Raw genomic sequence first — 20,948 nt, forward strand, 5'->3', positions numbered from 1 at the left:
GCCAGTGGAAATACATCGTTAAACTTGTTAAGATTGATTTTAGTCCAGAGATGTGTGGGTTAGGTGGATTGGCCATGCTAAATTGCCCCTTAGTGTCAGGTGGACTAGCTAGCATGAAGTTATGGGGATGGGGTTTAAGTGGGATTGTGGTCGGTGCAGACTCAATGGGCCAGTGGGCAGCAAGGTGGCGCAGTGTTTAGCACTGCTGCTTCACAGCGCCAGAGACCCCGGTTCGATTCCTGGCTTGGGTCGCTATCGGTGTGGAGTTTGCACATTCTCCCCATGTCTGTGTGGGTCTCCTCCGGGAGCTCCGGTTTCCTTCCACAGTCCAAAGATGTGCGGGTTAGGTGGATTGGCCATGCTAAATTGCCCCTTAGTGTCAGTGGGACTAGCTAGGGTAAATGCATGGGTTTATGGAGATAGGGCCTGTATGAGATTGTTGTTGGTGCAGAGTCAATGGGTCGAATGGCCTCCTGTTGCACTGTAGGATTCTATGATTTTGTCATCATTTCTAGCCTCCCGCTACAAAATCAGCTCATCTCACGTTGGCTGGTTGCTCTCGGAGAACAGAACCCACCAGGAGATAGTGCAGTTCTGATCAGCGTGGTTTCATTGGTCAGCCATAATGTGGAGATGCTAGCATTGGACTGGAATAAACACAGAAAGAAGTCTCACAACACCAGGTTAAAGTCCAACACGTTTATTTGGTAGCACAAGCCACTAGCTTTCGGAGTGCTGCCTCTTCATCGGCTGAGTGGTATTTCAGTTCACAAACAGGGCATATAAAGACACAAACTCAATTTACAAAATAATGGTTGGAATGCAAGTCTTTACAGGTAATCAAGTCTTAAAGATACAGACAATGTGAGTGGAGGGAGGGTTAAGCACAGGTTAAAGAGATGTGTATTGTCTCCAGCCGGGACAGTTAGTGAAATAAGAGAACACTGTTCCTGTAGGGGAACACTTTAGCGGTCATGGGCATTCGGCCTCTGAGCTTCAGGTAAATGTTCTCTAAGGCGGCCTTCATGACACACGACAACATGGAGTTGCTGAGCAGAGACTGATAGCCAAGTTCCGCACACAAGCCAAATTTCCTTAGTCTTCTGAGAAAGTAGAGGTGTTGGTGGGCTTTCTTAACTATAGTGTCAACATGGGGTGACCAGGACAGGCTGTTAGTGATCTGGACACCTAAAAACTAGAAGCTTTCAACCATTTCTACTTCATCCCCATTGATGTGGAGAGGGGCATGTTCTCCTTTCCGTTTCCTGAAGACCTGAATTTAGAATGTTTTTCCTGAGTTTGAAGCTGGGAGCAACCATGCTTCTCATAGCATCCTATTGACCCACGATACTGCCCCCTTGCAGTTTCTCTGATTAATTCAGTCTTGCACTGCTGCACACATCTTGCAATACTGCTAACTGCACCACTGTTAAACTTAGTGTGTTATCTATTGGCAGCCTGGCTCAGCAAAGCTCTCCACCCTTCATCTCATACTGTAGTGTCATACAATCATAGAATCCCTATAGTGAGAACGAGGACATCTGGCCCATCGAGTCTGCAACAATTCTCTGAGAGAATAACTTACCCAGGCCCTCTCCCTGTAACCCCACGCTTTTATCATGGCTAATTATTCTAACCTACACATCTTGAGATGCTAAGAGGCAATTTAGCATAGCTGATCCACCCAACCTGCACATCTTTGTACTGTGGGAGGAAACCCACGCAGACACAGGGAAAATGTACAGACTCCACACAGGCAGTTACCCAAGGCCAGAATTGAACCCAGGTCCCTGGAACTGTGAAGCAGCAATGATAATCACTGTGCCACTGTGCCCTAGTGTCCCAGTGTGTCCATGAGCAATGGATTTTTGACCTTCGCCAAAGGTGCAAGACACCCTGGCCATTGTCTCCCAGTGCTTCACTGTGAACTGACTACTTTGAAGTTCAGTGCTAGCAGTTTTGGACACAGCAAGCTACCACGAAGGACAATGGACCAAAGAATCAGTTGATTTACGTTGGTGATGGTAGTGGGTTTGGGAGGATTATTGGTCAGCAATGAAATCATAGAATCCCTACAGTGCAGAAAAAGGCCACTCGGTCCATTGAGTCTGCACCAACCACAGTCCCATCCAGGCCTTAACACCATAACCCCATGCATTTACCGTAGCTATTCCCTCTGGCACTAAGTTACAATTTAGTATGGCCAATCCACCCATCTTTGGAATGTGGGAGGAAACCAGAGCACCCGGAGGAAACCCACGCAGACACAAGGAGAATGTGCAGAACGTCCACACTGACAGCCCCCCAAGCCGGGAATCAAACCCTGGTCCCTGGCACTGTGTGTGAGGCAGCAGTGCTGACCACCGTGCCACTCCTATCTCACAGTCATAAAAGTCACTGTTCTTGCCTGAACAGTGCCAGAGAATAGTTAACAAACAAACATAAGTGAGCAGTCCCTTCCAAATGATGCTGTTTACCCAGAAAGATGAGCGCAGTGATTCTTCCCGCTATCAACAAAACAAACAATACCTTGAACAATTTGTTTGAAATTAGGCTCTTTCAATATTGGAATCCAATTAAGTTCCTTTCCCTGCTGCTTTAACACCTGTTTATTTTATGAGCATTAGCGCCTCTGTTAAGATAATAAAGTCGTTTTGTAAGAATGCATTAACTGTTGATGCACCAAGAACCCAATTAAACTTGAGGCAGAAGTTGGGACCTGAGTTCACTCCATTGATACTGAGTTCCTGTGGTTGATGACGGCCTCAATAATATTAGCCGTGTATATGCTTGATTACAGCTGTGTCTGATATCCAGCTGTCTGCTGTTTGACAGCACTGACCCAACCATGCCCTAAACATCCTCACAATTCAACTGAAGTTCATAAAAATTTGGCACAATAAATAGTCTCACAGCACCAAGTTAAAGTCCAGCAGATTTATTTGGTAGCACAAGTAAACCTGTTGAACTTTAACCTGGTGTTGCGAGTCTACTTACGGTGCCTACCCCAGTCCAACGCCGGCATCTCCACATCAGAAAAATATGGGGCAGCTGTGTAAAATAAGCAGTGGGCAGTCCACAACCCATTTCAGACTCCACTAGTTTCCTTTCTGGCCAAGCTGCTGATTTGGAGTGGCACAGTGGTTGGCACTGCTGCCTCACAGCACCTAGGACCTGGGTTCGATTCCGACCTTGGGTCGCTGTCTGTGTGGAGGTTACTCATTCTCCCCATGTCTGAATCTGTACCAGATGTACTTTGTTCAACAATAATGCAACACCAGAATAAACTGAGATGGATATTATTGGGATGACACAGTGGTTAGCACTACTGCGTTACAGTGCTGGGGACCCAGGTTCAATTCCTGGCTTGGGGCACTATCTGTGTGGAGTCTGCATGTTCTCCTCATGCCTGGATGGGTTTCCTCTGGGTGCTCCGGTTTCCTCCCACAGTCCAAAGATGTGCAAGTTATGTTGATTGGCCATGCTAAATGGACTCTAGTGTCAGGAGGATTAGCAGGATAAATATGTGGGGTTATGGGAATAGGGTCTGGGTGGGATTGTGGTCGGTGCAGACTCGATGGGCCAAATGAGGATTCTATGATTCTGTGAGATCCATGATTAGTGTTGCTCATTTAAGACCTACCATCTACCCAAGATGTATCTCTCACCCAAATTATTGAACCCAGGCAGTCAGCTAGAGTACAGTTTTCCTCTTAGATGACTGTGTATCTCAGTTCCAATGATTTGAAGTCCATAGCACAGAACAACAGCCACAAATCCTGCTCATAGAGCATGCTTTACGGCTTTGAACATAATACGATTGAATTTCCTGTAAAATCCACAGAGATCTGCCCAGAAATTATCCAGGGTGTTATTAAGACAAGAATACCCAACTGTAACTGATATTTGCGGGGTTTTTGACTCATGGCACTATACTTTTAACTTAACAAACCAGATGGGGATGGAGTCAATTCCGTATTTACAATCAGTCCAGTATTACTCTCTACTCACATCAGTGGGAGTAAAACTGAATGGGCCATAAAACCAATACTTCACTCCACCTTGTCAGTCTCCTGATAGGTAGGTTTGGTTAAAAGGATGGCACGGTGGTTAGCATTGCTGCCTCACAGCACCAGGGACCTGGGTTTGATTCCCGGCTTGGGTCACTGTCAGTGTGGAGTTTGCACATTCTCCTAGTGTCTGTATGGGTTTCCTCCGGGTGCTCTGGTTTCCTCCCACAGTCCAGATGTGTGGGTTAGGTTGATTGGCCATGCTAAATTGCCCCTTCATATAAAGGGGACTGGCTAGGGTATATGCATGAGGTTATGGGGATAGGGCCTGGGTAGGATTGTGATTGGTGCAGACTCGATCGGCTGAATGGCCTCCTTCTGCATTGTAGGATTCTATGAAAATGATTCCTACACAATTAGAGAAATGACATATTTGACTTTGATAGCACCAACTCTTCACCAGCGTTCATCTACCCCAATCCCTTTTCTCTTGGCTTTTTCCCAACTAAAATGTTAGAATCGCTGATGACACGAAGGTCGGTGGTGTTGTGGATGGTCTGGAAGGATGGCAAAAGTTGCAGCAGGACATAAATAGGATGCAGGACTGGGCGGAGAAGTGGCAGATGGACTTCAACGCGGATAAATGCGTAGTCGTCCATTTTGGCAGAACCAACGGGATGAACGAGTACACTATCAAGGGCAGGAGTCTTGGTAGTGTTGAGGAGCAGAAGGATCTTGGGGTCTGGGTCCACAGGACTCTTAAATCGGCCTCGCAGGTGGAAGAGGTGGTCAAGAAGGCGTATGGTGTACTGCCTTCATAAATCAAGGGATTGAGTTTAGGAGTCGGGAGGTAATGCTGCAACTTTATAAGACCCTTGTCAGGTCTCATTTGGAGTACTGTGCGCAGTTCTGGTCGCCTCACTATAGGAAAGACGTAGAAGCTATTGAAAGGGTACAGAGGAGATTTACAAGGATGTTGCCTGGACTGGGAGGCATGCCTTATGAAGTTAGGTTGAGGGAACTGGGTCTCTTTTCCCTGGAGAGACGTAGGTTGAGAGGCGACCTGATAGAGGTTTATAAAATGTTGAGAGGAATAGATAGGGTGGATTCTCAGAGGCTATTTCCCCGGGTTGAAATGGTCGCTATGAGAGGACACAGGTTTAAGGTGCGGGGAGGAAAGTACAGAAGTGATGTTAGGGGTAAGTTTTTCACTCAGAGGGTGGTGAGTGAATGGAATCGGCTGCCGTCAGTGGTGGTGGAGGCGAACTCGCTGGGGTCTTTTAAAAGACTTCTGGATGAGTATATGGGGTTTTATGAGATTGGGGGTTATAGATAGGTGTTGATGTGATCGGCGCAACTCGTGGGCCGAAGGGCCTGTTTGTGCTGTAGTGTTCTATGTTCTAATCATAGAACCTTTACAGTGCAGAAAGAGGCCATTTGGCCCATCGAGTCTGTACCGACCACAATCCCACCCAGACCCTATCCCCGTGACCCTATGCATTTATGTTGCTAATCCCCTGACACTAATTTAGGATGGCCAATCTACCTAACCTGCACATCTTTGGACTGTGGGAGGAAACTGGAGCACCCGGAGGAAACCCACACAGACACGGGGAGAAATTGCAAACTCCACACAAGTTCAACAGTTGATAGTCCTGTGGCACTTGGGAATTATGCAACCTGCATTATTTCTGAAACAAAAACAGAAAATGCTGGAACATCTTGGCAGGTCTGACAGCATCTGTGAAGAGAGAATAGAGCCAATGTTTTCAAGTCTGGATGACTCTTCGTCAAGTTCTCCCTCCACAGATGCTGCTGAGATTTTCCAGCATTTTCTGTTTTTTGTTTCAGGTTTGCATCGGAAGTAATTTGCTTTTATCTGCGTTATTTGTCGGATGAGGGACTTGGCACCTCACTGTCATTCTTTTCCATATTGATCGCAAATTTCTGAAGAATGTATCTCTTCTCGCCCTTTCTTATTTGATGAAAAACTGTCTGCTGCTAATTCTTCATTTGCATAGCATATCCCCATATCTTGCCATTGGTATTTGTTATGGAAAACTCTGATCTTTCTTATCCTCTGGTGAAGGTCTAAAAGCAGAATGTTATGGAGCCTCAGCAGATGAAGGTTAGCCTGTTCATGCTGAAACAATGTGGAGATGCCGACGTTGGACTGGGGTAACTTGTTTACATGCTGAAATGCACAGCCTGGAGGTGTGGTGGAAACAGGTTCAATTGAGACATTCAAGGGGGCATTAGAAGATTATTTGAACAAGAGTTTAAGGGTAAGAGGGTAGAGCAGGGAAATGGCAGTACGTCAGAATGTTCAGTTGGGGACCCGGTGCAGACAAGATGGGCCGAATGGCCTCCTGCACCGTAATAACCCTGTGATTTTCAGTTTGACACTGTGCTGAGCTTCAGACTCCCACTCCTCCCTATTACAAAATGTATGTTTCACTCACCCAAACAGTTCAAATCTTCACCCTGCTACCTCTTGGCATAACAATTATAATATAAATTCAGGGAAGAATTATAGAATCATTGAATCCCTATGTCAGGGATCCTGGGTACCAGCAACCTAAGGCACTCTTAGTCGACTTGGGTACAGACCGTGTTAGACACAATGCATAATTGATATTAGGCTTTTAATGACTTGTGCTCAAGTAGGATTGGACTCATAGCCCGTCTGCAAGTGTTTCTGATGTTACAAACAAACAACTTGGCAATTATAGTCAATTATAGAAACAAGCAATCTTTCTGATTCTTCATTTGCATACTTATTCACCAATTATATCCTAACTTTTGGCCCTTTCTTATTCAATGAAAATCTGTCTGCTGCTAATCCTTCATTTGCATAGCATATGCCCATATCTTGCCATTGGTATTTGTTATGGAAAACTGTAATCTTGCACGTCCTCTGGTGAAGGCCAAAAAGCAGAATGTTATGGGGCCTACGCAGATGAAGATTAGCCTGTTCCTGCTGAATACCAGACACTGACCCCTTTTGAAGGCCTATAAGCTGATAAACATTTTCCACTGCTGTACGAAGAAAGCATGAAACTTCCTCAGTGCAGAAAAGGCCATTCGGCCCCTCGAGGCTGTACCGACTCTCTGACAGGTTAACAACCCAAGAGTTGGAGGGTATTTTGGTGAAAGGAGTGATTGAGGGATATGTGATACAGTGGCAGTCAAGTATGCTAGCAATAATTTAAACAAATTTCACCCTCATGTCATGAAGGGCGCAATGTATATGCATGACCTCCTGATGGTCTCTTCTTATTCTCTACCAACTCTGTTGCTACTGTGGCGATTTGCACTATTTTATTTAATGGGTACATGGTGGTGTCTGCCAATTAAACACTCGTTGGAATTTCCAGCACTTCCCCGGCAAGACCACTCTTCACTGAGATGCTGTAGACAAACATGATCCACGCAAGTCCTCTCAATACCAGTGTGGGAAGCACTCATACACCTGACAAGAAATTGTGAGTTCAAGTCCCACTGTAGAAACACCTGACCACACAATTCAGGCTGTGGTGAGAGAGTGCTGCACTGTCAGAGAGGCTGCGTCTTGCAGGTGGGGCTTTCAACCGAGGATCTTGTCTGTCATCGCGGGTGGGTGTAAAAGATCCTACGACTGAATTGTTGGAAGCTTAAAAGGAGTTCTTCCCTGGTGTCCTGGCCAACATTCATCCCTCAGCCAGCATTTCAAGCAGATTAACTGGTCATTTATCACGTTGCTGTTTGTGCAATCTTATTGTGTGTAAATTGGCAGCACATTACAATAGGGACTACACTTCAAAAATACTTCATTCGCTCTAAAGCACTTTGGAATATCTAAAGTCATGAAGGCACTACATGAATGCAAGTCTGTCTTGCTTTATGTCTTGGAATATAAAACACGTTCGATTGGGCTTCCAAGGGGAGCCAGTCATCTATTCGTGAGCAGTTAGATTTAACTGAAGCTCCTTTAGATTCCCCCATCACATTAGTAAATTGTAGGATAAATTTTGACATGCTCTATAGGTAATAGATTAGACACTGAGTTTAGTGGTTCAACTTTGCAGAAAGGACACAACTAAGAAAATTTTTGTAAGTTCTTGGCAATTATCTAAATATTAATGAATAGGAAACAATTGAACACATTGATATGACGTTTTAGAGATGGAACTCACAATATCTTAAAGAAGCAGTTGAACTTCTCCTTTAACCTCTGTAGGTCTTGTGATTTTTTTGTTATTTATCCATGGGACATGGGTATCGTTGGCTGGTCAGCACTTATTGCCCATTCCCAGTTGCCTGAGGGCAGTTGAGTGTCAACCCCATTGTTGTGCCTTTGGAGTCACATATGGGCCAGACCAGGTAAGGACTGAAGAGTTCCATCCCTAAAGGACATGAATGAACCAGAAAGGTTTTTCCAATGTTGGCAATAGTTTCATGGTCATCAGTAGCTTCTTAACTCCAGATTTTTAAAAATTAAATTCAAATTCCACTATCTGCCATGATGGGATTCGAACCCAGGTCCCCAGAATAGTGGCTGAATTTCTGGATTAATAGCCTAGCAATAATTCCACTCGGCTATTGCCTCCCACATAATGATAATGGTGCTCCCATGATGGTGTTGGGTTTGTACACCCAATCTATGTCGTGAAAAGGTGGAGTTGGAACAGTTTAGCACACAACATAAAGTGTACGATACCTGGTCCTGGTGAGGAGATCTTTGTCCCCCCTAAGAGGTGAGAGACTGAGGCTGAAACCCAATGCACTCGGCAATCTGCACGGATTGCCAATAAATCCACTGTAGGATTTTTGAAGCTATTTTCATGATTTCGCTCTGGAGGACAAGCAACAGATGTGGATACACTGAAACATTGCTCAGCTGGTTAGACCTTGATAGGAAGCATCTGATTAAAGTAATTGGCAGTAATTTGAGGTCACAGATATATGACTATCGTTTGGCTTTGCAAGGAGACACAGTTTTAAAGGCACCAATACTAATCTCACCTCTCTCTGCCTGCCTACTAGAGTAGAACAGAATAGAATAGAACAGAATCCCTACAGTCCAGAAGGAGGCCATTTGGCCCATCGCTCTTGCACTGACCACAATCCTATCCAGGCCCTATCCACGTAACCCTACATTTTTACCCTGCTCCTCCCAAAGCAGAAAATAATTAGGCAAAATCTAACTTCATCTGGCAGGTTGCATTGGTGAAGTTCCATAAACCTGGCATAGGAATGAAGAGGGTCATGTGTTAGTGAGGGAAATGAGTTGAACATGGTAAGAACATGAAGCTGTCATCAATCACAGCAGAACCCTATACCCTTGCCTATCCACAGCAGGACTTGCACTCTCTGCTGCTCTGCTGGGTATAATACAATCTAACCAGATTACAGCTATTATAAATGCATGGTTCGAAATTAACATGCAAAATTAACAGGAAGGAAAGGATAAGTGGATTCATCAAGGCTGCCCCACATAGCGTGTTAACTGAAGCAGCTTGACTCGATAACTCACTTCCTATCACCCAACCCAACACACCTGACAGCCTTAGAGAGGAGGTGATGGCCTCATGGTATTATCGCCAGACTATTAATCCAGAAACTCAGCTAATGTTCAGGGGATCCGGGTTTGAATCCCGCCACGGCAGATGGTGGAATTTGAATTCAATTTTTTAAAATCTGGAATTAAGAATCTACTGATGACCATGAAACCATTGTCGATTGTCAGAAAAACCCATCTGGTTCACTAATGTCCTTTAGGGAAGGAAATCTGCCGTCCTTACCTGGTCTGGCCTGCATGTGACTCCAGAGCCACAGCAATGTGGTTGACTTTCAACTGAAATGACATGGAGTTGCCGGTGTTGGACTGGGATGGGCGCAGTAAGAGGTCCCACAACACTAGGTTAAAGTCCAACAGCTTTATTTGGAATCGCAAACTTTTGGAGCACTATTTCTTCATCAGGTGCACTTGCAATTCCAAATAAACCTGTTGGACTTTAATCTAGTGTTGTGAGACTTCTTTCTGTAACCTCTGAAAAGACCTGGCTCGCCTCTTGGGTCAAGGGCGATTAGGAATGGGCAATAAATGCTGGCCAGCCAGCGACACCCATGTCCCACAAACGAATAAAGAGAAAGATAATCTCCCAGAAAAGACAAAAAGATAGAGGAATACCTAGGGACAATCAATACAACAACTTATATTTCCATAGCACCTTTAATGTAATGGTGCTTTCAGGCATATTATAATAAAACAAATGACACCAAGCATAAACTAGATGTTAGGGCAGATAACCAAAGACCTGAACAAAGAGACAGGAATGACTTCAATGGCATCCTGGAAAATTCCTCTCTGATGCCCCTTCAGGTATTCAAAAGTAGTTCAGGAGATTACATGTAACTTAAAATCAGCACTTGTCGTGCCCCTAGCTAAGCTGGCATCAACCCAGCAACATGGAAAGTTGCCCAGGTATGCCCTGTCCACACAAAGCAGGACAAACTCAACCCAGCCAACTCAGTATCTGAGGAGTCGCTAATGGTGCTGAACATTGTGCAGTCATCAGCAAACATCCCCACTTCTGACCATATGATTGGAAGGAAGCGGCTGAAGATGATTGGGCCTCGGACACTACCCTACGGAACTCCTGAAGTGACATCCTGAAACTGAGGTGACTGACCTCCAACAATCACGACCATCTTCCTTTGTGTCAGCTATGACTCCAACCAGTGATGAATGTTCTCCCTTACTCAAGTTTTGTTAGGGCTCCTTGATGCCACATTGGGTCAAACGCAGCCTTGATGTCAAAGGCACACACTCTCACATCACCTCCTGAGCTCACTCCTTTGTCCATGTTTCAACCAAGGCTGTAAATAAGTCAGTATCTGAGTGGCCCTGGCAGGACGCAAACCCAGCTTCTGTGAGCAGGTGCTAAGCTAGTGCCACTTGATAGCAATGTTGATGACCCCTTTCATCGCTTCAATGAAGCAGTCCCTGTCCAAATGCAGCAAGTTCCCACATTGAAGCAACAGCTGAATCTGGTCTTATCCTCAGCCCCACCCCACTCAGCACATTTCCCCAGTGGTCACGAGCAGGGAGCCTGGCTGATTCTTTGCATCCACCTTCTAGTCGGAGTATACTTACTCCTCTACCATGCAAGCTGAGATCAGCTCCACAGACAAAAGGCAGAGTTTAGAACCCCCTTGTCTGTATGGCTCAGTTCTAGACTAATGGTCCATTTAATCCTGTGCAATGCTGGAAGTGCCATTTTCCAGATGACACATCAAACCAAGGCTCCACCTCTTCTCTTGGATGGACATAAACAATCCTGTGGCATATTTTGGTTCTTCCCAAGTCCCAGCCAACATTGTAGGATTCCACGATTCTATGATTGAGTACACTTCAGAATGTATGTCATTGGCTGTAAAGCACTTTGGGATATCCTGAGGTTTGATAAGGTGCTATATAAATGCAATAGTTTTCATTCCATTCTAAGCCATTGGGGTTGGAAGTCTTTTTCTAGTAGGCATTAGTGAAGGATTGTAGTTTTTGTATAAGCAGTGACACGGGACGCAGTGGTGTAGAGGTATTGTCACTAGATTAGTAATCCAGAGACTCAGTGCAAGATCTCAGTACAAGGGAGTACAGTGAGGGGAGACAGTCAGTTAGGATTGTATTCACTGGAGTTTAGAAGAGTGAGACGTGATCTTGTAGAAACTTATAAAATTGTAACATTGTTAGTCAGGATAGATTCAGAGAGAATATGGGGGAATCCAGAACTAGGGATCATAGTTTGAGGATAAGGGGTAAACCTTTTAGGATGAGGTGAGGAGAAATTTCTTCACCCAGAGGGTGGTGAATGTGTAGAATTCACTACTACAGAAAGAAATTGAGGCCAAAATGTTGTCTGATTTCAAGAAGGATACAGCACTTGGGGTTAAAGGGATCAAGGAATATTAGGGAGGGAGGAAGGGGGGATAAGAACATAAGAACATAAGAACATAAGAAATAGGAGCAGGAGTAGGCCATCTAGCCCTTCGAGCCTGCCCCGCCATTCAATAAGATCATGGCTGATCTGTTGTGGCTCAGTTCCACTTTCCCGCCCTCTCCCCATAACCCTTAATCCCCTCTCTTATCAAGAACCCATCAACCCGCTTCTTAAAAATATTTAGCGAGGCAGCCTCCACCACTTCAACGGGCAGAGAATTCCAGAGATTCACCACCCTTTGAGTGAAGAAGTTCCTCCTCAACTCCGTTCTAAACCGCCTCCCCTTTATCTTGAGGCTGTGCCCCCTAGTCCTACTGTCTTTTTTGAGCGGGAAGAGTCTCTCCACCTCTATCCTATCCATCCCATTCATCATCTTATACGTCTCAATGAGATCTCCCCTCATTCTTCTAAACTCTAACGAGTACAAGCCTAGTTTATTCAGCCTCTGCTCATAGCTCAATCCCCTCAACTCCGGTATCAGCCTAGTAAACCTCCTCTGCACTCCCTCCAGGGCCAAAATATCCTTGCGGATCAGGATGTTGAATTTGATGATCAGCCATGATTAAGTGAATGATGGAGCAGACTCGAAGGGCTGAACGACCTCCTCCTGCTTCTAGTTTCTGTGTTTTCCTTTACGCTTCCTGAAGTTGACGACAATCTCCTTCGTTTTGTTGACAGTGAGGTTCTGAGGTCATGTACCAACCGACTCAAGAACAGCTTCTTCCCTGCTACTATTAGACTTTTGAATGAACCTACCTGGCATTAAATTGATCTTTCTCTACACCCTAGCTATGACTGTAACACTGCATTCTGCACTCTCTCCTTTCCTTCTCTGTGAACGACATGTTTTGTCTGTATATGCGGGCAAGAAACAATACTTTTCGTTGTATGTTAATACATGTGACAATAATAAATCAAATCAAATCAAGACCAAAATCAAATCTAGCACTGCAGTCGTGTGTCTCGATCTACTCAGACCCAACCAAAAAAAGAATTGAGTTCTCAAAACACCAGTCTATCAAGACTATTGCTGCCTTGACAAATGTGTTTTGTCAACGTACAAGTGGGTTAGAGAAGCCACCTGTTAGAATGATCCAGCAACTGTCCTGGGGCTGCAGCATTAACAGTTCAAACTTCAATAAACTGACATTTTAACTCCGAAAAATCCATACACTTAAAGCCGCTGTGTGCACTTAACAGGTTTATAAGGCAGAGTGTACCCACTTAGGTGAGTGAGTGTGACTGCATGTTGTAAAACATAGGGAAACGTTTGTCATACTATTAAACCTAATGTATTATGGATAATGCTGAATTTCTAAAAATCAGCATATACATGGAAATTAATTTTGCTGAGCAGGTAGAGGGCAACTGATATGAATGATCAATATTGTAATAAATAGGAAATGGGTTGTCCATTGAAAATACTACATTAACCATAAGGATCACTTTTATTAGTCTACTGAGACTACCTTTCTGAGTATGAAAAAGGTGCTCTCGCATTTGTACTGTACTACTTGGAATATTGTGAGCAGTTTTGGGCCCCGTATCTACGGAAGGGTGTGCTGGCCTTGCAAAGGGTCCACAGGAGGTTCACATGAATGATCCCTGGAGTGAAGAGGTTGTCGTATGAGGAACAGTTGAGGACTCTAGGTCTGTACTCGTTGGAGTTTAGAAGAATGAGGGGAGATCTTATTTACAAGATACTGCGAGGCCTGGATAGAGTGGACACGGAGAGGATGTTTCCACTAGTAGGAAAAACCAGAACCAGAGGGCACAACCTCAGGCTAAAGGGACGATCCATTGAAAAGAGATGGGGAGGAATTTCTTCAGCCAGAGAGTGGCGACTCTGTGGAACTCTATGCCGCAGAAGGCTGTGGAGGTCAGGTCATTGAGTGTCTTTAAGATGGAGATAGATGGGTTCTTAATTAATAAGGGGGTCAGAGGTTACGGGGAAAAGGAGAATAAGAATGAGAAAAATACGAGGCATGATTGAATGGTGGAGCAGACTCGATGGGTCGAGTGGTCTAATCCTGCTCCTATGTCTTATGGTCTTATGGTCTAAGGACTTTCCATTGTACGCCCCTTGCCCGCTCCGATTCCCATGGTGGGCAGGGCAGGAGAATTCCAGTAGAAATGTTGAAAATTGGGGCCAGAAAAGATTCAATTCTGAAGATAGGTTGCATGGGCTGGCTTGCTTTCCCCTGAGGAGAGAGGATTACAACGTGATCTAACTGGTTAGGATGGATTTGCACTAACTTGAACTGAAATCAGGGCGGGGAGGAGATTGTGTTTATGAAATTCTGAGCTGTGAACCAGCAACACTGGCAAACTCACTTGTGCCCCAGTAAAACCAAGGCCAATTGTTGGACTCAGTGTTGAGGCTGGAAGGCTGTGACGTGACGATTCAAGAATTGAGGGGCAGTTCCTTTTGTTGAGTTTTCACAGCAGCAGCAGGTTGAGGATAGAGAAGTCAGTGTGAGAGCAAGGAGGAGAATTAAAACGATGGGACACTGGAAGATTGCTGTCATGCTGTGCAGAGCTGTTCTGCAAAGCAGTCACCCAATCCGTGATTGAATCATAGACTCCGTACAGTACAGAAGGAGGCCATTCGGTCCATCAAGTCTGTACTGACCACAATCCCATAAACAATTAAGTTTGCCCTCCCCATTGTAGAGGAGGCCATGTGGTGAGCAGTGAATACAGTAGATTAGGTAGAAAGAAATACATATGAATTGCTGGAAGGAGTGTCTTGGACAGTGAGGAGTGAAGACATTCCCCATGTCTACGTGGGTTTCCTCCGGGTGCTCCGGTTTCCTCCCACAGTCCAAAGATGTGCGTTGGCCATGCTAAATTGCCCCATAATGCCCCAGAATGTGTTGTTTAAAGGGATTAACAGGGTAAATATGTGGGGTTACGGGGAAAGGGGCTGGGTGGGATTGTGGTTGGTGCAGATTCAGTGGGCCGAATGGCCTCGCTCTGCACTGTAGGATTCTATGATTCTATCATTTACAGATTCAGCACTCTCTGGCTGAAGAAATTCCTCCTCATCTCTGTCTTAAAGGATCGTCTCTTTAGTCTGAGGTTGTGCCCTCTGGTTCTAGTTTTTCCTGCTAGTGGAGACATCCTCTCCACGTCCACTTTATCGAGACCTCACAGTAGCCTTTAAGTTTCAATAAGTTCCCCCCCTTTATCCTTCTAAACTCCAACAAGTACAGACCCAGAGTCCTCAACCATTCCTCATACAACCTCGGGTGGGGTTTTCTGGTTTTGGGTCGAGTGAGAGCATAAAATCCCACCCTCTGTCGTTAGGATAAAATAGAATGCCTACAGTGCAGAAGGAGACCATTTGGCCCATCGAGTCTGAACTGACTGTCTCAAAAAGCCCTGTCTACCAAGGCCCACTCAGGCCCGATGCCCACAACCGCACACATTTACTCCACTAATCCACCTAACATACACTCTTTGGATACTCAGGCAATTTAGCATGACCAATTCACCTAATCTGCACATCTTGGGACTCTATATGTATATATTTTGATGGTTAATATAGTACGCATTTTTGAAAGCAATTCACTTGTGTTGTACAAAGATGGTTGAAGTTCACCTTAGTTTCTTCATTCACACTGGAAGATGTCTTTTTTTTATCTCGCTGACATCAAAAGGAAATGGGGAATCCTATGCTATTTCTGTAAGGGCATCATTTTATCTTTGACATGCCAGATCATTCATGGTTGACAGTCCCACTTCCTTGCTGGTGGCAATGTCCTGACCATTAAACACTACCTATTCAATCACACCTTGAGATGTTTTGCTACTATTAAGGAGCAAGTATGGGAACACTGATAAGCAAGACAATCTCATAGAACGATACAGCACAGATGGAGGCCATTGTGCCTACGCCAGCTTTTTGCATGAGTCCCCCTCCCCATAAATCACACCCGTCAAATAGGGGCTTTCCGGCCACCAGTGCCAGTGGGACCTTCTGGTCCCACTGATGGTGCCACCCTTACCGCGGATTTCTGGGAATTGACAATGGGGAGACCAGAAGACCCTGCCACAGACTATTGGCTGGGTGCCATGGTGATAAATGCGGCAGTTGCATGCAAAATCCCACCCAAGATTTTGTGTCGGAATTGTAGCAGGAAAAGAGTTGGATGTGAGCCAGCATCATAAAACTCAAGAAACGCACCAGAACCGTTAATTTTAAAAGTCATAGTAGAAAATATTGTTGCCCTTTGTTGACTGAAAGGTAATGTGGCACATTAAGTAGTGAAATGCTCCTAGTCTTTTACAAAGGGCGCCCATTCTAATTGCTCGGTTTTGAATGGGACAGAACTCACAGTGCTAAGTTTTTTTTGACAGCAGTACAATCACTGAATTGTTACATGGACTCAATAGAATCCCTACGGTACAGAAGGAGGCCATTCGGTCCATTGAGACTGCACCAACTCTCCGAAAGAGCATCTTAACTGGGGCAGTGGTGGGGAGGGGGTGGAAGGCCTTATCCCCATAACCCGGTGCATTTACCAGGGATAATCTTGGGACACTAAGGGGCAATTTAGCATGGCCAATCCATCTAACCCGCACATCTTTGGATTGTGACAGGAAACCAGAGCACCCAGAGGAAACCCACGCAGACACAAGGGAGAATGTGCAGACTCCACACAGACAGTGACATGAGGCCAGAATTGAACTCAGGTCCCTGACGCTTAGAGGCAGCAGTGCTAACCACTGTGCCATCATTCTTGCTTCAGGCTCCATCCTCCGCAGTATTTTGCTTTTATTATTATAGTGTGATGGGTGACCAACTAATTGGTTTCCGGTTACGATGGAACATTTTCCAGATGAAAATCGGAGCTCCCTCCTCTTCCTCATCTTCACGGTTCATTTTCAGTTCAGTGTTTTTGATGGAACTTCAGACAACACAGCACACTCCTACATTAAATCATCACCTTGGATTATGGAGGCGGCATAGTGGCACAGTGGTTAGCACTGGGACACAGCGCCAGGAGCCCAGGCTCAATTCCGGCCTTAGGTCACTGTCTGTGTGGAGTCTGCACGTTCTCCCAATGTCTGTGTGGGTTTCCTCTGGGTGCACTAGTTTCCTCCCACAGTCCAAAAGACATGCTGGTTAGGTTGATTGGGGGCTATGCTAAATTGACCCTCAGTGTCAGGGGGATTACCACGGTAAATACGGGGATGGGGCCTGGGTGGGATTGTTGTCGGTGCAGGCTCGATGGGCTGAATGGCCTCCTTCTATTGTGTCGTGATTCTATGTGCTCAAGCCCTGGTTTATATCTTAAACCCCCAGGTGCCAATATTAATAATTGACATCCAGGTTACGAGTTATTGGTAGACTCAGTTGTGATGATATAGATTGAGTACATGGTTTGATATTATAAATGCTGATTAAACCTATTTCCCTTTCTATCTGCTTACAGATTGGCACTGACTGCCATGGTTTTTGTCAATTATGGAGGCGGTGGCTACTGGTTCTTTGAGCATGCCCCGTGGAATGGTATGGTAAAAATGTTACTACTCGTGTGCATTACCTTAAAAACAATTCAGACTGCATCAGATTATTTATTAGTGTCACAGTTAGGCTTACATTAAATCCCCTAGTTGCAATATTCCTGAGGGAGAATTTAGCATGGTCAGTGCATCAAACCAGAGTGTCTTTCAGACTGTGGGAGGAAACTGGAGCACCCAGAGGAAACCCACGCAGACACAGGGAGAACATGCAGACTTGGCACAGACAGTGACCCAAGCTGGGAATCGAAGCCGGGTCCCTGGTGCTGTGAGGCAGCAGTGCTAACCATGTTCTTGATATTCAGAGCTGTGTTACAGATAGTCAAGGCACTCTACTTATTAGCATCATTACTGACTTTTTATTTCGAGCTTGTTGCTGGCTTTGGGACTATATTGTTGAGACATTTAGTTAAAATCTTTTGAATCATAGAACCACAACAATGCAGAGGGGCTGTTTGGCCCATCGAATCTGTACTGACTCTCGACATAACTTCTTTACCCCATGCATTTATCCTGCTAATCACCCTACCCTTGGCTAGGCCAACATTTATTGTCCATCCCTAACAGTCCTCCAGTATCAGAGGCATTTACAAGTCAACCATATCGCTGTGGCTCTGGAGTTACACATAGGCCAGACTTAGTAAGGATGGCAGATTTCCTTCCCTAAAGGACATTAGTGAACCTACACATCTTGGGACACTAAGGAACAATTTAGCATGGCCAATCCATCTAGCCTTTTGCTTTGACACGAGCAGAATTTGGGTTTACCTTTATGATTTTCACACAACCGCTGACACACCCACCAACCACTTCGTCCTCCACCCTCAACAATCACAGAACATATCATCGCATGTTCTCTTTTTGACCACCACGCTTTTTTATTGTTGCTGTGTGGGAACAGAGGAAGCCGGAGACACAGTAAGGTAAGGAACAGGGAGTCAGAGGAGAGATTTGGGAAGTTAGAGATGCAATCACGTGTAGTTTTTTCCACATCCCAAAGCATTTCTCTCACAATGATTGATGTGGGAGCAACGCAAAGATCCCATCAGAGTGAGGGACAGGCAAAGGGATGGAAATAGGACTGCACAATGACAGGAGTCATCTGTTAACTGACATGTCCAGCTAAGTAAGAGAAATCACCTTCCTCTTACTTCCCTTTGTTCTTTGTTATTAGTCGCAAGTCGGTTTACATTAATACTGCAATGAAGTTACTGTGAAAATCCCCTAGTTGCCACATTCCGATGCCAGTTTGGGTACACTGAGGGAGAATTTAGCTTGGTCAATGTATAGAAAGGATATCATTCAATTAGAAAGAGTGCAGAAGAGATTTACTAGGATGCTACCGGGATTGATCATTTGAGTTAGAAGGAGAGGCTTGATAGACTGGGACTTCTTTCTCTGGAGCATAGAAGACTGAGGGGTGCTCTTATAGAGGTTTACAAAATAATGAGGGGCACAGATCAACTAGAAAGTCAATACCTTTTCCCAAAGGTAGGGGAGTCTAAAACTGGAGGGCATAGGTTTAAGGTGAGAGGGGAGAGACACAAAAGGGTCCAGAGGGGCAATTTTTTCTCACAGAAGGTGGTGAGTGTCTGGAACAAGCTGCCAGAGGTAGTAGTAGAGGCGGGTACAATTTTATCTCTTAAAATGCATTTAGACAGTTACATGGGTAAGATGGGTATAGAGGAATACGGGCCAAATGCAAGCAATTAGGGGTTTAAATAAAAAGGGTGGCATGCATAAGTTGGGCTGAAGGGCCTCTTTTCATGTTGTAAATCTCTATGACTCTGTGACCTAACCAGCACATCTTTGGAGTGTGGGAGGAAACTGGAGCACCCAGAGGGAACCCACGCAGACACAGGGAGAACGTGCAAACTCCACACAGACAGTCACCCAAGTCGGGTTCCTGGCGCTGTGAGGCAGCAGCGCTAACCACTGCGCCAGCAGCGTTTTATTGATTCTGCCGCTCTGTTATTCTCCGAACACGAGAGAAGGGGAACAGGATGGTGGACGTTTCCAAACAGGCATTCAAGCTAGCAGAAGACTCAGAGATTAAACATATATTAAAGGTCTGGGCAAGGCTAGAATTTTAAGCTCTCAAAATGTCTGTGCCTTAGATACAGGCAGACTTTTCAATGTCTAATACAGTGAAAATCACATGCAGAACATTGGAAGCACAAACTCCTGTTCATTGAATCAGTAATTCACTCATAAAAGCAATAAATCAAAAATTATTCAACAATTAATATTCACCAGAGATCTGCAACCTGAGTCTCCAGTATTATTGATTCTTACATTGCTGGATGTTTTAGATTGCGAGTTAGTTTTGCAGGCAGCGTAATGCTACTAGGCGATACGCTAAACATCCATTTGCTACATGCAGTACCCTTGCAGGAAGCTTTATCAATCGTTCTCTGCAGCGAGGTTGGGAGGTGGGTTCCACTGTCAGGATGGCCACTGGAATAAATGGATCATTGGTGCAGAGCAGGCGCCTGAATGTTCATGAAGCAGTGCATCCTGGCCCTCTCAGTCGCTCATTTTGGCCATGCCTGTGGAGGGAGACAAGGAGTGGATGCCAGGTTTTTCTCTGCCGTCCTGTCAAGGGGAGGGTGGAAGACTGAAGGGCTGGGTGAAGAGTTAGTGGTCTGGATTTTCAGCTGCCCGCGGGGGTCAAGATCGATGCAGGTGTGTTTGGAAAATTGGGTTCCAAAAGGGCATGTCTGCGCCCCATTGCCTCTGGGACATGTAGCTGCCCATTGGAATCATAGAACTCTGATAGTGCAGAAGGAGACCATTCAGCCCATTGAGTCTGCACTGACTCTCCGGCACAGCACCTTATCCAGACCCATCTACTCCTGGCCCTATCCCTGTAACCCCACGCATTGCCCCAACTAAGCTCCCTAACCTACACACCTTGGGTCACTAAAGCAAAATTTAGCATGGTCAATCCACCTAACCTGCACATGCTTGGTTACTGTTGATCTTTCTCTACACCCAAGCTGTGATTGTAATACTGCATTCTGCAATCTCTCCTTTCCTTATCCATGAATGGTATGCTTTGTATAGTGCGCAAGAAACAATATTTTTCATTACACATTAATACATGTGACAATAATAAATCAAAATCAAAAAAATCAAAATCAAACTAAGGGGTAGTTTAGCATGGCCAATCCACCTAACTTACACATCTTTGGGCACTAAGGGGCAATATACCATGGCCAATCTACCTAACCTGCACATCTTTGGACACTAAGGGGCAACTTAGCATGGCCAATCCACCTAACCTGCACATCTTTGAACACTAAGGGGCAATTTAACATGGCCAATCCACCTAACCTGCACATCTTTGGACACTAAGGGGCAACTTAGCATGGCCAATCCACCTAACCTACACATCTTTGAACACTAAGGGGCAATTTAGCATGGC

General features: G+C 45.1%; 1 protein-coding gene across 1 annotated transcript in view; it reads left to right on the plus strand.

Annotated features, from left to right (window-relative positions):
* The window catches only part of LOC145360392 (heparan-alpha-glucosaminide N-acetyltransferase), a 228,371-nt gene that overhangs the window by 141,944 nt on the left and 65,479 nt on the right, over window positions 1-20,948 (plus strand). Inside the window, exon 9 of the mRNA XM_080215588.1 lies at window positions 17,434-17,510. Within this exon, the coding sequence (XP_080071714.1) occupies window positions 17,434-17,510 (77 nt within the window). The remainder of the gene's footprint in view (window positions 1-17,433; window positions 17,511-20,948) is intronic.

Source organism: Carcharhinus amblyrhynchos, chromosome 31 (assembly GCF_965287045.1).
Source record: "Carcharhinus amblyrhynchos chromosome 31, sCarAmb.v2.hapA, whole genome shotgun sequence".
Lineage (NCBI taxonomy): Eukaryota > Metazoa > Chordata > Chondrichthyes > Carcharhiniformes > Carcharhinidae > Carcharhinus > Carcharhinus amblyrhynchos.